This window comes from Tachyglossus aculeatus, chromosome 5 (genome assembly GCF_015852505.1).
Source record: "Tachyglossus aculeatus isolate mTacAcu1 chromosome 5, mTacAcu1.pri, whole genome shotgun sequence".
Lineage (NCBI taxonomy): Eukaryota > Metazoa > Chordata > Mammalia > Monotremata > Tachyglossidae > Tachyglossus > Tachyglossus aculeatus.
Window position 1 is genome coordinate 50,670,651 of NC_052070.1, and position 15,770 is coordinate 50,686,420.

The window sequence follows — 15,770 nt, forward strand, 5'->3', positions numbered from 1 at the left end:
AACTGCAAAGGGCCCCGTGGGGGAACACGTCGCCTGAGTTTGGGGAAAGGGGAGGATTTCTTAGGGATTAACCTCCCTGTTTGAAATTGGGCTGAAAGATAACATACCTTGCAGAATGAACCGGTAGAATCATTTCACCAAGGGGTGACAGTTAGCACCTTATTTCACCAAGGGAGGAGAAGCTGGGCGAGTCAGGTCCCGGGGACCAAGGTAGGCCGGACGAGATGCCGTCTCCTAGCAACCGGCTTCCGTGTCACATGAGTCGTCCTTTCCCGGCGTCACGGGGTTGGAGGAGCCGGCGACCCGGGTGGGGGGCGGAGTTGCCCAAGTTTTCGGGGCAAGTTGGGCAGCGGAGCCCCGAAGGACCGGCCAACCCCAGGATGGAGCTGCCGGCAGTCAACCTAAAGGTACAGACCTATGCGGGGTCAGCCGGGGGTCATCCAGGGGTCAGCAGGGGGACAGCCAGGGGCCCGGGAAAAATGGAGCTCTAGACCCCTTCTAGTCCGTGAGCCCATTGTGGGCAGGGATAATCTCTATTTGTTGCTGAATTGTACTTCCCGAGCGCTTAGTACAGTGTTCTGCACACTGTAAGCGCTCAATAAATACGATCGAATGAGTGTCTCTGCCTCTCAACAGGGCCCCATTTCGCAACCTTGACGCAACCGGAGAATGATTACCCAATTCAGCTCCATCCCCCCCCACCCCGCTTCCCGTTGTCCTTTCAGTTAGGGTTGAATTCCTGACCTCCTTAGCGATCGAGACGATTGTGTCCTTCAAGCAGGGGAGGAAAAGCTGATGAAAGAAAGAAATTGCCCGTTCCGAGTTAGATCGCCAACTGTGGAAAGTGTCCAGAGAAATTAGGTCCGAGGGCCAGCAAGAGGGGTGTCTTCATTTCCTGTATGGCTGACTGCTAGATCCTCTCCTTAAACTTCCTCCCCCTGCTGTCTTCTCCCTTTCTTCACTGGGAGGAAAGAAGGGGCAGCGAAGGCGGTCTTTCTTAGGGATTAACCTCCCTGTTTGAAATTGGGCTGAAAGATAACATACCTTGCAGAATGAACCGGTAGAATCATTTCACCAAGGGGTGACAGTTAGCACCTTATTTCACCAAGGGGTGATGGCACCTTATTTCACCAAGGGGTGACAGTTAGCACCTCATTTCACCAAGGGATGACAGCACCTATTGATACCACCACCTTCGGGTGGGAACTCAAAATGGATAAGGAATCTGAGCCAGTCGCATGAAAGTCATTTTCAAACCCCGGCCCCCTTCCCAAGTGTTTATAATGACGGCATTTGTTAAGCACTTACTATGTGCAAAGCACTGTTCTAAGTGCTGGGGGGATACAAGGTGATGAGGTTGTCCCACTTGGGGCTCACAGCCTTAATCCCCATTTTACAGATGAGGTAACTGAGGCTCAGAGAAGTGAAGTGACCTGCCCAAGATCACACAGCAGACATGTGGTGGAGCGGAATTAGAACCCATGACCTCTGACTCCCAAGCCCGTGCTCTTTCCACTGAGCCACGCTGCTTCTCTATGTTTAGGTACCAATGGGGCTGAATTGGACCAGGAAAGAGTTTCATGATAGGGGTGGGGTTGGCTAAGCACTACAGCCCTGCCGCCGCTTTCAGAAATGGTTAGACCTGGTCTGAACTGGGGCTGATAGCTACAGTCTGTTTCTGGAGTATCTGTCTCCAAGGGTGGGGGATGGGATTGGCGATTAACTTGGGTTAGAAAGTAGGGCAGCAATAGCCCCACCCCTACTTAACTGGGGCCCCCACAGGTCTCATGTCCCTGTTTCCAGATTTCTGCCACTGGGGTCAGGGAAGGAAGCACTGCTTTTTTTGTGTGTGGTATCTATTAAGCCCTTCCTATGCCAGGCACTGTACTAAGCGCTGGGGTAGATACAGGATAATCGGGTTTGTTCTATGTAGGGCGCTGATTTTACAGATGAGTAACAGACACAGAGGAGTTGCGACATTCCCAAGGTCACGGAGCAGAAAAGTCGCAGAACAAGGGTTAGAATTCCAGTCTTCTGACTCCCAGTCCCATGTTCTTTCCACTAGGCCACACAGCTTCTCTAGTAATATTCAATCAATCAATCAATCAATCGTATTTATTGAGCACTTACTGTGTGCAGAGCACTGTACTAAGCGCTTGGGAAGTCCAAGTGGGCAACATATAGAGACAGTCCCTACCCAACAGTGGGCTCACAGTCTAAAAGGGGGAGACAGAGAACAAAACCAAACATGCTAACAAAATAAAATAAATAGAATAGATATGTACAAGTAAAATAGAGTAATAAATATGTACAAACAGAGCTCTCATTGTGGGTTGAAATTTTTGAATCCACACCAATCTATCAGTCTGTATCACTTAGAGATCCTGCCCAATATAGTTTCTTATGATGTACACCACGCCCAGTACCTCCTAACGGGTCCTTGCAGTAGACTGACCACTTACTGTGATACCTGATCTCACCCATCAGATATGTCATGAGGTGAGGGAAAGAGAAGCCCAGTCTGTGACCCGAACTACCTGCCGGGGGTCCAGCTAAAGCTCCCGGGGAGCATCCAGAAAGTGGCAGCCACATTCATGACTGGAATTTCAGAGCTGCGGTGAGGAATTAGATTTTTATTGGCAGTGGAGGTAGGAATTGACTAGACTGGCTGGCCGTGACCCATCTCCAAGAGCCCAGTATACCCAGGCGTTGAGTTTTGGGGCTTGTGGGAGTCTCTGGGGAGGGCACTTGTCCTCCTATTCCACCCATAGGCACACATCCTACACCTCTACTGTGGGTAACTGCTGATGGGAAAGATGGGGACACTTCGTGCTCCTGGATCTATGTTTCTTTTCAGCTTCAAGGAGAAAAGGGATCCGATTTCAGTTCCGCCAGCGCCTCCGATTTCTCGGGCAGAAGAGCTGGGGAGTGACGTATGACTGAGAAAAAGTTCTAAAGTATAAATAATGAAAGGACCGGAATGTCTTTGTAAACCAAATGGGAGGCTCATCCCAGTTTTATTTTCACAGAGGGTCAGGTGTTTCATCACTTTGGAATCAAATTTTGAGTTTTGGTCTAAGGAGGAGGATGATGTGGGGGGAATTGGGAAAAGTTTGATCAGGAGGGCAGGAAGTGATACTGTGCAGATCATTGTTAAAAGTAATCATTTATGACGATGATGATGGAGTCTCCAGTCAGGAACAGTGGAAGAGCCTCCGTCCTGAAGTCTGCACAGAGGAGTTCAGTCATATTTATTGAACACTTACTGTGTGCAGAGCACTGTTCTAAGCACTTGGGAGAGTACAACACAACCCTTTAACAAACACATTCCCTGCCAACAATGAGCTGACAGTCTCAAAGAGGAGACAGACATTAATATAAATAAATTACAACTATACACATAAGTGCTGAACTTCTGGATGGGGCAGGCATGAGTAAAGGAAGCAAATCAGGGCCACACAGAAGGGAGTAGGAGAAGAGGAAATGAGGGCTTAGTCTGGGTCTTTTGGAGATGTGTCTTCAACAAGATTCAATCCATCACTAAATCCTGTCAGTCCCACCTTCACAGCATTGCCAGAATCCGCCCTTTCCTCTCCATCCAAACTGCTGTCACGTTAATACAATCACTCATCCTATCCTGCCTGTTTTACTACATCAGTCTCCTTGCTGACTGCCCAGCCTCCTGCCTCTCCCCACTCCAGTCCATACTTCACTCTGCTACTAGGATCATTTTTCTACAAAACCATTTAGGATGTCACCCCACTCCTCAGAAAACTCCAGTGGTTGCCAATCCACCTCCACATCAAACAAAACTCATCACCATTGACTTTAAAGCAGTCCACCACCTTGCCTTCTCCTACCTCACCTTGCTACTCTCCTTTTGCAATCCAGCCCGCACAATTCGCTTCTCTAATGCTAACCTTCTCACCATGCCTTGATGTTGCCCGTCTCACCGCCGAGCCCTGCCTCTGGCCTGGAATGCCTGCCCTCCTCAAATCTGACAGATACTTGCTCTCCCCCCCTTTAAAGACTTATTGAAGGCACATCTCCTTCAAGAGGCCTTCCCAGACTGAGCCCCACCTTTCCTCTTCTCCTATTCCCTTCTGCATCACCCTGACTTGCTCCCTTTGTTCTTCCCCCATCCCCATCGCACTTATGTACGATCTGTAATTTATTTATTTATATTGATAAATCATTTCCCGTTCCTTCCCCGCGAGACTGTAAGCTCCTTGTGTGAAGGAAATGTGTATGTTTATTGTTGTATTGTATTCTCCCAACCACTTAGGACAGTCCTCTGCACACAGTAAGCGCTCAATCAGTATGATTGAATGAATGAATGAATAAGGCTTTGTAGGTGGGAAGAGTAATTGTTTGTCAGATTTGAAAAGGAAGAGTGTTCCAAGCCAGAGCCATGACACGGGCAGAGAACAGTGGTGAGTTAGATGTGATCGAGTAGTAAACAATGGTTGATTTTAAAGCTAGTGGCTAACATAGCGCCACTTAGATTATTTTGTCCCTTCCAGTCATGTTCCGTTAGGCACCTAGTGAAATGAGGGAGCAGGTGGGGAGGGATGCAACACACTGCCAAATGCATCTGTGGTCTTTTCCCATGTTAGTCAGCTTTAGGTAGAACTGAGACTAGAACCCAGGTCCCTTAATTCTTAAATGGTGCATTCTAGAATAGAGAAATTAAGTGACTTGCCTAAGGTCACACAGCAGTCAAGTGGCAGAGTTGGAATTAGAACCCGCGTCCTTCTGATCCCCAGGGCCATGCTCTATCCATTAGGCCACACTGCTTATCACTTGAGGGCTTTGGTTCTGAACAGGCTGTGTTTTGCCTCAGAGGAATCAGGCTGGAGTCTATCCATGTCCCTCCCCTTCAACTGCAAATCAAAAAGAAATAAAGAAAAGGAGCAATATATGGCAAATGAAGATCTCCTTGATTATGCTCCGGGGAAAATGCTGGTTGAATTGCCTGAGTGCTGCTGATATTGAACCACTAGACCCTCCGATGCTGTCTCCAACCTGCTGGTTATCTCTCCAGATGCTTCTAGGGGAGCTATTGCACTTTCGTCCAGGCTGTCTTCCCAGGAGGTATCAGTGGCCCCATTTGAGAGATGAGGAGACTGAGGCCTGGGGTGGCAGAACTAAAATGTTTGAGAAGCACAAATCAGAACCTGCTCTCTCTTTTCACTGACATTTAGGTGAATTTAGCCTGATCAAAAGCCAGGATTCCCTATAATAATAGGGCTCTGGGGAAGTTCCATGTACACTACTTGAAACATCAAGGAAATGGAGATTCATTCTACTCTAGCAACAGTTCAGAGGCTGGTATTCCTGTATACTTGTCACAGAACCAGAATCATAATAATAATTATTAATAATACAGTAAGTATAGAGGTGCAGCATGGCCTAGTGGAAAGAGTCTCTGGGAGTCTGAGCACTTGGATTCTAATCCCACCTCCACCGTGGGCCTGCTGGGTGACCTTGGACAAGTCACAACTTCTCTGTGCCTCAGTTACCTCATCTATACAGTGAGGATTCAATACCTGTTCGCCATCCCACTTAAGATTGTGAACCCTATTTAGGATAAGGACTGTATCTGACCTGATTGTCTTGTATCTTCCCCAGGATTTAAAACTGTGCTCGGCACATAGTAAGCACTTAACAAATACCACCCTTGATTATCAACTGTTATTTGTAGTAGTATTTTGAAATCCCAATAACTTTAATTCATTCATATAAATATGTATTTATTTGCAGAGCACTGTACTAAACACTTGGGAAGTACAAGTCGGTAACAGAGACGGTCCCTACCCAACAGCGGGCTCACAGTCTGGAAGAGGGAGACAAACAGCAAAACAAAACATGTAGACAGGTGTCAAAATCGTCAGAACAAATAGAATTATGGCTATATGCACATCATTAACAAAATAGAATGTAAATGTACTGGACTAATGCCCACATTGTTGTTATGGCTGAACACCAGATTAAGCCAGAGTAATCTGAGTATTAGAGAAGCAGTGTTGTCTAGTGGATAGAACATGGGCCTGAAAGCCAGAAGGCCTTGGGTTCTAATCCTGACTCCACCACTTGTCTGCTGTTTGACCTCAGGCACATCACTTAACTTCTTTGTGCCTCAGTTACTTTGTCTGTAAAATGGGGATTAAGCCTGTGAGCCGTATGTGGGACAGGGACTGTATTCAACCTGATTAATTTGTATTTAGCCCGGTACTTAGTAGAGTGCCTAGCACATAGTAAGAGCTTAACAAATACCATAAAACAAATACAGTTAGAATTGTGGGAAGCAGCATGGCTTAGTGGATAGAGCATGGGCCTGGGAGTAAGAAGGACCTGGGTTCTAATCCCAGCTCTGCCATTTGTCTGCTATGTGACTGTGGGCAAGTCACTTTACTTCTCTGGACCTCAGTTACCTAATCTATAAAATGGAAGTTAAGAGTGTGAGTCCCATGTGGGACAGAGACCGTGTCCAACCTGATTGTCTTGTATCTGTCCCAACGCTTAGAACAACACTGGGCACATTGTAAGTACTTAAGTACCATTATCTTCATCATTAGAAATAAACTGATCAAAATAAGGACAATGAAGAGCTCCTTGGATCTATATAAAACTCTTCTTCTGAAATCCACATGGCCTGTTTTGGAGGGATCCAAAGGGACTCCATCCAGATGCTAAATCTATGCTTCTTGCAGGATCCAAGAAAGCGACACCCTGGATAAAACGTTCAGTAAAAGCTCTCTCCTCACATTCTCAAAATCTTGTCTTCTCCAACCTGTTGTTGCCCCCTCCCTCAGTTGCTCTCCATCTTAGATGAATCAATGGAATTTATTGAGCATTTAGTGTGTGCAGTGCATCATACTAAGCGCTCGGGAGAGTACAGTACAACAGAGTTGGTTCATACATTCCCTGCCTGCCCACTCGGAGTTCACAGTCCTAATCAGATGGCAGCAGATTGCTAAGCCTGGATGAAGTTCATTCAAGGGTCTCAGAAGGTGAAAGTGGTTGGTTCTCAATCAATGGAGAGTATTTATGGAGCACCTACTCTATGTAGACTACTAAGCGCTCAGGAGAGTATGATAGGTATGACTCATGCCCTCAAGGAGCTTACAGTCTAGCAGGGGAGACAGACACAAAAATATATTACAGGTAGAGGAATGCAAAAGAGTTAAAGATGTGATTGTAAGTGCTACTGGTGGGTGAGGGGAGTGAGAACCCAAGTGCTTAGGTGATGCAGAGGTGCTGGAGTGTCAGTGGGGGAAGTAGGCAGTATGGCCTAGTGGATAAAGCATGGGTCTGGGAATCAGAAGGACTTGAGTTCTAATCTCAGCTCTACCATGTGTCTCCTGTGTGACCGTGGGCGAGTCCCTTACCTTCTCTGTGCCTCAGTTACCTCAACTGTAAAATAGGGATTAAGATTTGAGCCCCATGTGGGACATGAACTGTGTCCAACCTGATTATCTTCAATCTACCCCAGCACTTAGTGCAGTGCTTGGCATATTGTAAGCATTTAACAAATACCGTTAAAAAAGGAATAGGATGGGAGATGAGGTTAACCAAGGAAGGCCTCTTAGGGGAGGTATGAGTTCAGAAGGGCCTTGAGGATGGGGGAGAGCAATGGTCTGTCTCACATGACGAAGGTGGGCGTGCCAGGCAAGAAGGAGGGCGTGAGAAGGAGGTAATGGCAAGAGACAAGAACGAGGCCTACTGAGCAGGTCTCTGTTCATATACCTTCCACCACCGACAGCTGATCAGAGATCTGCTGTTCTGGTTTCCGAGGCCAACCTGAGAAGCACGGGTGCACCTGGAATCGTAAGAGCCAGAGCTGCGGGTGCATCTGGAGTGGTGAGAGCCAGAGCTGTGTGAGGGCGGGGTCTATGCCCCGCCTCCTCTTCCACCTTCAGGCTGCTGGCAGGGCAACGGAGCAGGCTGGAAGCCAGAACACTGTTTTTTTCTGACGGCTCTCGGGAAAGACCTAGCCAAGGACACCCGCGCTGGGGCACTCGGTTGCTGGGACCCAGATACAGGCTCTGGCCTCCAGAACAGGGGCTTCTTTGGTGGGGCTGGGGGAGGGGGCGCAGAAATTGCCAATTAAATCCAAATTGGTTTGGGAACAATTGCTCCTCCGCCTGCCCTCTAATCCCCAAATCCATGATCCATCTTGCAAATCCCCACCAGCCCCCAAGTGAGCTTTTCAAAGTGGTAAGAGCAGTCACAAATCAGAGCACCCCCCGCCCCCGCCAGCCGGGGAAGGCAGCGAGTGAGCGAGGCCGGGGATGCCTGGAGGTTGGCCAGGCCTGCTGAGGGGTCTTCCTGCCATCACACAGCATGCTTTTTCTTGGTTCACCGCATCCCACTGTGGCAATGATTGGACTGCTCATTATCCAGTCACCCCCGAGAGAGCTGGTAATTCCAATTTCCCTCCCGTTTGCCCTGAGTTTCTAACTCGCTGACCTGTTTCTCTTCTCTTCCCGCTTCCCCCACCGCCTCATCCTTCTCCTCTGCCACCAGGCGATCATTTTCATGCACTGGCTGCTGACAACATGGTGAGTGATCTCGTGAAAGTGGGGCCACAGGTGAGAACGGAAAGGGTTGGACTTTGCTGGGCCTTCTAACTTGGATGGAGGGAAGAATCTCCCCCCCTCCTCACTTCCCCAAAGTGGGGCTGGCTGGGTTCAGTGGGACTCAGATGAATTCTTTTGGGAGAAGACTTGTTATCCTTCAGGAGCTGAATGATTCCCAGATGCCTATGGAATTGGCGCTTTCTTGCCTTTGTGGAGTTTAAGACTTTCCAGCTCAGCAACAAAGGGAAGGCAGTTCAGCATACGGTCCCTCTAGATTATCTCCTTGGTTGATTATCCATAGCAAATTTCTGAGTCCAGAGCTCCTCCAGGCATATCAGTGCCAGGCAAATCAGCCTCTCCAGGCAGGAACCTCATTCTGCCATCCCTTTGTCAGCCAAGCTTCCTGCCCACCCCAGTTTTGAGTTATACACCATTTTGGGTTCTCTGCATTTCTGATCCCTTCTGTTACAATAAATAGTTGGAAGTCGCCAGTGTTCAGATCCAAGTTCAAGATGTACACATGTATCCAGGAAGAGAAATGCACTGGTCAGATTTGATATGGGTGTGCCCAGGGCCCTAAGGGGAAGCAGCGTGGCTCAGTGGAAAGAGCCCGGGCTTGGGAGTCAGAGGTCATGGGTTCGAATCTCGGCTCTGCCACATGTCTGCTGTGTGACCTTGGGCAAGTCACTTAACTTCTCTGAGCCTCAGTTCCCTCATCTGTAAAAAATGGGGATTAAGACTGTGAGCCCCACATGGTACAACCTGATCACCTTGTATCCCCCCCAGCGCTTAGAACAGTGCTTTGCACATAGTAAGCGCTTAACAAATGCCATTATTACATTAAGGGGCCCTAACCCAGGATTATTTGTAAGAAGTAGGCTCAGCTGTTTACCCAAAGTGCTGAGGTTCCACATTCTCTTGGGATAGCAGCGACCCTTATGTGCTCCGGTCTGGAGCCTGGGGGCGGGGAAGGGAAGGAATTTTCAAAACTCCACACCCTATGACCTGTCTGTATGGATTCAGGAATGACTTGTGTCTCCTTTCATCAGGGGCTGCTTGGCTTTTTCATTCCCCACCTCCTATGCCTGGAGCAACTTTACTGTCTTGGCCCTGGGTGTGTGGGCTGTCGCTCAGAGAGATTCTATCGACGCTATCATCATGGTGAGTCTTAACTGGGAACAGGGGCGGGGGCCCAGCCTGAAACAGACCCCAGGCCTCCCGCTGCTTTCCTTACTGCTTTTTATAGAGCCAGAGAAGAACCCTGCTGTGTGACCTTGGGCAAGTGCGGTCTTCTCAGTGTCTCAGGTTTCTCATCTTTAAATGACAGCAAAATGACCGTTCTCCCCTGCAACCATTTGACTGTAATCATCATGTGGGACGGGGGGGGGGGGGCTGTGGTTGATCTGATGCTCTTGAATCTACCTCAGTGCTTAGCAGTGCTTGCCATAGAGCGCTTAACAACTACCAAATTTTTTGGTGTTATTTTTATTTATTAACTGTCCTCATCATACAAAATGTAATGTAGACTTGGTATTTCTTTTAAAAGGTTATCCACCTGGGGACATTCTTACTAGTTGTTGTTTTTCATGCTAGGCACAGGACTAAACACTGCAGTACATACAACTTAGTCATTCATTCAATCGTATTTATTGAGTGCTTACTGTGTGCAGAGCACTGTACAAAGCGCTTGGGAAGTACAAGTTGGCAACATATAGAGACGGTCCCTACCCAACAGCGGGCTCACAGTCTAGAAGGGGGAGACAGACAACAAAACAAAACATATTAACAAAATAAATAGAATAAATATGTACAAATAAAATAAATAAATAAATAAATAGAGTAATAAATATGTACAAGCATATATACATATATACAGGTGCTGTGGGGAGGGGAAGGAGGTAAGGTGGGGGGGATGGATGGGGGGGGGAGGGGGAGAGGAAGGAGGGGGCTCAGTCTGGGAAGGCCTCCTGGAGGAGGTGAGCTCTCAGTAGGGCTTTGAAGGAAGGAAGAGAGCTAGCTTGGCGGATGTGTGGAGGGAGGGTATTTCAGGCCAGGGGGATGACGTGGGCTGGGGGTCGACGGCAGGACAGGCGAGAACGAGGCACAGTGAGGAGATTAATGGCAGAGGAGCGGAGGGTGCAGGCTGGGCTGTAGAAGGAGAGAAGGGAGGTGAGGTAGGAGGCGGCGAGGTGATGGAGAGCCTTGAAGCCGAGGGTGAGGAGTTTTTGCTTGATAGGGCGGACACAGTCCATATCGCACATGGGGCTCACAGGCTTAATCCCCATTTTACAGATGAGGTAACTGAGGCACTGAGAAATTAAGTGGCTTGCCCAAGGTCACAGAGCAGACAAGTGGCAGAGCCAGGATTAGGACCCAGATCCATTTTACTCCCAGGCCCATGCTCTATCCACTAGGCCACACTATTTCTCAGTTTACCTGCCCTTACCCTCAGTAGGAAAATGGATGCCAAGAACATTTATTTACTCATCTTATTCACATGTGACTTGCCCTAGGAGAATTGCCCTCTCCTCACTTCCTTTCCCTGCAGCTTGGAGGAGGGACAACTAAAGCCCTCTGGGTAGTCTCTACTGGGGTAACCCAGAGAAGGGAACAAGGTCCTCTTCAGACCTCTAGGGGTGAAAGTTGCAATATTTGCTTTGGGTGGATCCTTTCCTAAATGGTTTCTGTCATCAGGAGGGCAGTTCAGGAATAGACCCTGAGGAGAAGAACTGAAGCTCACTTTCTCACTGGGCCTCCTTCCATTGTAACTTAGTGGAAAGAGCAAAGGCCTGAGAGTCAGAAGGACTCACTGTGCCTCGTTCTTGCCTTTTCCGCCATCGACCCCCAGCCCACGTCCTCCCCCTGGCCTGGAATGCCCTCCCTCCGCACATTCGCCAAGCTAGCTCTTTTCCTCCCTTCAAAGCCCTACTGAGAGCTCACCTCCTCCAGGAGGCCTTCCCAGACTGAGCCCCCTCCTTCCTCTCTCCCTCCTCCCACTCCCCGTCCCCCTGCCTTACATCCTTCCCCTCCCCACAGCACCTGTATATATGTATATATGTTTGTACATATTTATTACTCTATTTTACTTGTACATATTTATTCTATTTATTTTATTTTGTTAATATGTTTTGTTTTGTTGTCTGTCTCCCCCTTCTAGACTGTGAGCCTGCTGTTGGGTAGGGACCGTCTCTATATGTTGCCAACTTGTACTTCCCAAGCGCTTAGTACAGTGCTCTGCACACAGTAAGCGCTCAATAAATACGATTGAATGAATGAATGACCTGGGTTCTAATCCCAGCTGCGCCACATGTCTGCTGTGTGACCTTGGGCAACTCACTTCACTTCCCTGGGCTTCAGTTATCTCATCTGTAAAATGGGGATTAAGACTATGGGGGACAGGGACTGTGTCCAACCTAATTAACTTGTATATACCCCAGTGATTAGAACAGGGCTTGGCACATTGTATGTGCTTAACAAGTATGATCATTATTATGTTAGTTGCTTCTCCCAAATCCTGACTCACACCTCTCTTTCTGCTTGGGTCTCCCTCCAAATCAGTTAGTCAGCGGTATTTATTGAGTACTTCTACCCTAGCAGTTCCTTGAGGGCAGGATGTTTGTCCTGCCCTGCGCCTGGGGATTCAGCCTGCTGTATCCCCAAGCACTCTCCCTTAAAGCCAGAGGAAGTTGTGCACTGGCTTGAGGACCCCCCCCCCCCCCCCGCCTGCCCACAGGCCCCACCATCAGCCCTTGCCCACCCCCAGAAAAGTCTGGCTTTGTATTTCAGTTTCTCGGAGGGTTGGCGATCACGCTTTTCTTGGACATCATTCACATCAGCATTTTCTACCCCCGGGATGCTGCCCAGCTGACTGACACGATGCGCTTTAGCACAGGGATGGCCATCTTCAGCCTCCTCCTCAAGCCCTTGTCCTGCTTGTTTGTCTACCACATGTACCGGGAGCGTGGAGGAGAACTGGTCCTCAATATCGGTGAGGAGGGGCACCCCTTGCTGTCCGGCCGGGGGGGTGGAGGGTGCAGGGTGGAGTCTTTGGCTTCTCCTATTGGCCCTGTCATCATTATTGCCCTCATTGGTATTTACTGAGAGCTCACGGTTTGCAGAGCACTTGTAATAAGCGCTTGGGAGAGCACAGTAAAACAGAGTTGGTAGACACATCCCCTGCCCACAACGAGCTCATAGTCTAGCTCCCGGCTCTCGACTGTCCACCGCTGCTGCTCCTCTTGCTTCTCCATTGACCATCTCCATTTCTCCTCAAAGCCTCTCTGCTCACCAGAGGCTGGTCTGTGGGAATGCCAGCCTCCAAACTGCCTGTCTCTTCCCCACCTGCCCTCTGGCTGCTACCCTACCCCGCCCCCAGCTATCTTGCTGGGTGGAGAAAGAGGGGACCTAGTGGGGGAGAGCAGGGACCCAGAGGATGTCCACCTACGGCCAGCACCTGGGTAGTGTTCCCCCAGAGGTGCCAGGTGAACGATGCTTTCAAATTGAACTATGGATCCCTTGGCCCCTGATTGTCAGGACTAACTTGACAACAGACCTGAAAAGGTCTCCCAAAGGGTGACATGGCTTCTCCCTCCGAGGGCCTGTGCTTTCAAAGCCCTCCCACTATCCCTTCTCCCAGAATTAAGTAGATCACCCTAGAGTCCCTCAGAAAGGGTTGTTCTGCTGCTTTGTGGAGGGGATTGGGGTGTCTCCCGTTAGGCCTGAGCCCAGAGGGGAGATGTTGATTGGAAGGGGCCTTACTGGAACATTGATCCTGCCTGAGCCCTGGGCTCTGCTGAGGGTGGAAGGGCGGGACCCGCAGCAGGCACAGATCCAGATGGTAGAATGGGCTTCTTTAGAACAAGACTTGTCTGGGGAGGGAGGCCCAGGAGTGCCTTCAGTGCCCAGCCTGACCCTGAAGCTGATCCTGAAGCTTCACCCTGAAAGCAAGGTTGAACACCTTGCTTTCCTTCCCATGTGCAGCTTTGCTTCATCTGCCCCCTTCCCCTTCTCCCTGCTGCTGGTCCACCTGAGAAGGAGCCACCTAATTAAATTTCAGCTGTCCCTGCTGTTCTGTTCTTCAGCTTTCTTTCCCCCGGGAGGCCAGGGCTGGGAAGAGGCAGCAAGTCTCACCTGTGGAGATGACCCCCTGCATGGCCCATTTCCTGGGTCAGGTTGGACAAGGCCGGCTAGAGGCCCTAACCCCCCGCCTCTCTGTGCAGGTTTCTTAGGCCCTGCTCAGGACCATGGCGCATACCAGCCGATTGATCCCCAGGACTCCTCCTCCTCCTCCCCGCCATCGCACCCTTACGCCGACCTGGAGAGCAAGGCACCCCTGCGGTCTTACTGAGCTCCCTGCTCCTCACCATCGCACCCTACACGGACCTGGAGAGTGAGCCTCTGCTGCGGCCTTACTGAATTCCTGCCCGCATCACCGCCTGCGCTAAGCAGCTGTGAGCTGCAGTCATCCTACCCCATACTCTGCTTTCTCTCTACTGCACAAGACCCTTCCCCTGCCGGTCTCCCCCGGTCTCAGGCACCAGCCAGAGAGAGGAGACACCTTTGAGGTCACATTGATGCCTTGTAGGTCCACACACCACCAGGAGGACGAAACCTTTTTCCCTCCCTGTGCCAACATCAGTTCCCCAACACCCTAGGCCCATTTCCAGAAGCGTCTGTCCCATCTCCTTGGTCTGTCTCTGGCCTCTCCCAGGCCCTTCCTTCCAGGAAACACTGTCATGCTGCACTTTAGCCACAGGGAACCAAGTCTTCCCCCAACCAGGCTGAGCTAGGGGTTTTCTAGAGCCTCTGTGATCCTCTGGACGTTGTTCAATCATGGCTGCTCTGGAGAGGAAGACTGGAGTGGGGAGGGGATGGAAGAAGCTTGCTTTTTGCTGTTGTATTAGGCAGGTTTATGTTTGGGGCCTCAGGGGGAAGCAGAAAATCTGCCACCTCCCCCGTTCTCCCTCCCCCCTGCCCCCCCACCTCTGATTACTCCCCATCCACCAGTTGTAAATATTCAGTACCTGTGAAACACTGCCTTTGCCTTCCGGCAGAGAATTACAGCATTAAAGTTTCGGAAATAAAATTCCTGTGATTTCTCTATCTTGAAACCCAGCTCCAATCTCTTCGTTTAATAATAATAATAATGATATTTGTTAAGCACTTACTATGTGCCAAGCACTGTTCTAACCACTGGGGTAAATACAAGGTAATCAGGTTGTCCCACGTGGGGCTCAGTCTCAATCCCCATTTTACAGATGAGGCAACTGAGGCACAAAGAAGTGAAATGACTTGCCCAAGGTCACACAGCAGACAAGTGGTGGAGGCAGGATTAGAATCCCCAACCTCTGACTCCCAACCCATGCTCTCGCCACTAGGCCATGCTTCTAACTGTATTTGCTTCAGGGCTGGTGGGATTGACTTTATCTTATTTTTTGATGAATATACTAAAGGAGATTGGACATATCCCGTGTAAGTCTGAAGGGAGATAGTGCTTTTAGGGCTGCTTTTAACCCACCCTGAGAGTGTGTAATCATCACAAGTGATCCAGTGAGCCTACCCCAGCTTGGAAGTGGGAGGAGGAGCCAGAGGTGGAAGCCCCTCAACACAGGCTGGACACCCACTGCATGGCTTAGTGGAAAGACCATAGAAGTCAGGGGACCTGGGTTCTAATCCAGGTTCTGCCACTTGCCTGGTGTGTGACCTTGGGCAAGGCACTAAACTTTTCTCTCCCTCAGTTCCCTACTCTATGAAGTGGGGATTCAATACTCATGCTCTCTCGTACTTGGTGAGTCCCATGTGGGATAGAGATTGTCCTGACTAATTATCTTGTATCTTCTCCAGAGTTTACTACAGTGCTTGACACAAAAGTGCTTAAATTCAACTATTATTCCCCTGGCACCCCCTCTAGACTAGAGAAGCAGCGTGGCTCAAGGGAAAGAGCATGGGCTTGGGAATCAGAGGTCTTGGGTTCATATCCGGGCTCCGCCAATTGTCAGCTGTGTGAACTTGGGCCAGTCACTTAACTTCTTTGTGCCTCAATTACCTCATCTGTAAAATGGGGATCAAGACTGAGCCCCATGTGGTACAACCTGGTCACCTTGTATCCTCCCCAGCACTTAGAACAGTGCTTTGCACATAGTAAGTGATTAACAAATGCCACCATCATTATTATTGGACTGTAAGCTT

General features: G+C 49.4%; 1 protein-coding gene across 1 annotated transcript; it reads left to right on the top strand.

Moving 5' to 3' along the window:
• Positions 1-298: 298 nt before the first annotated feature.
• Positions 299-14,692, top strand: LOC119928362 (angiotensin II receptor associated protein). Its single transcript, XM_038746549.1, has 5 exons — positions 299-407; positions 8,530-8,564; positions 9,632-9,743; positions 12,369-12,570; positions 13,802-14,692. The coding sequence occupies exons 1-5, from the start codon at positions 381-383 to the stop codon at positions 13,927-13,929; spliced, it is 504 nt and encodes a 167-aa protein (XP_038602477.1). The 5' UTR covers positions 299-380; the 3' UTR covers positions 13,930-14,692.
• The last annotated feature ends 1,078 nt before the right edge of the window (positions 14,693-15,770 follow it).

Coding starts and splice junctions, on each gene's coding strand:
- LOC119928362 (XM_038746549.1), top strand. CDS start 381: ATGGAGCTGCCGGCAGTCAACCTAAAG. Junction 8,565..9,631: donor CACTGGCTGCTGACAACATG/GTGAGTGATCTC, acceptor TCCTTTCATCAG/GGGCTGCTTGGCTTTTTCAT. Junction 9,744..12,368: donor CTATCGACGCTATCATCATG/GTGAGTCTTAAC, acceptor TTTGTATTTCAG/TTTCTCGGAGGGTTGGCGAT.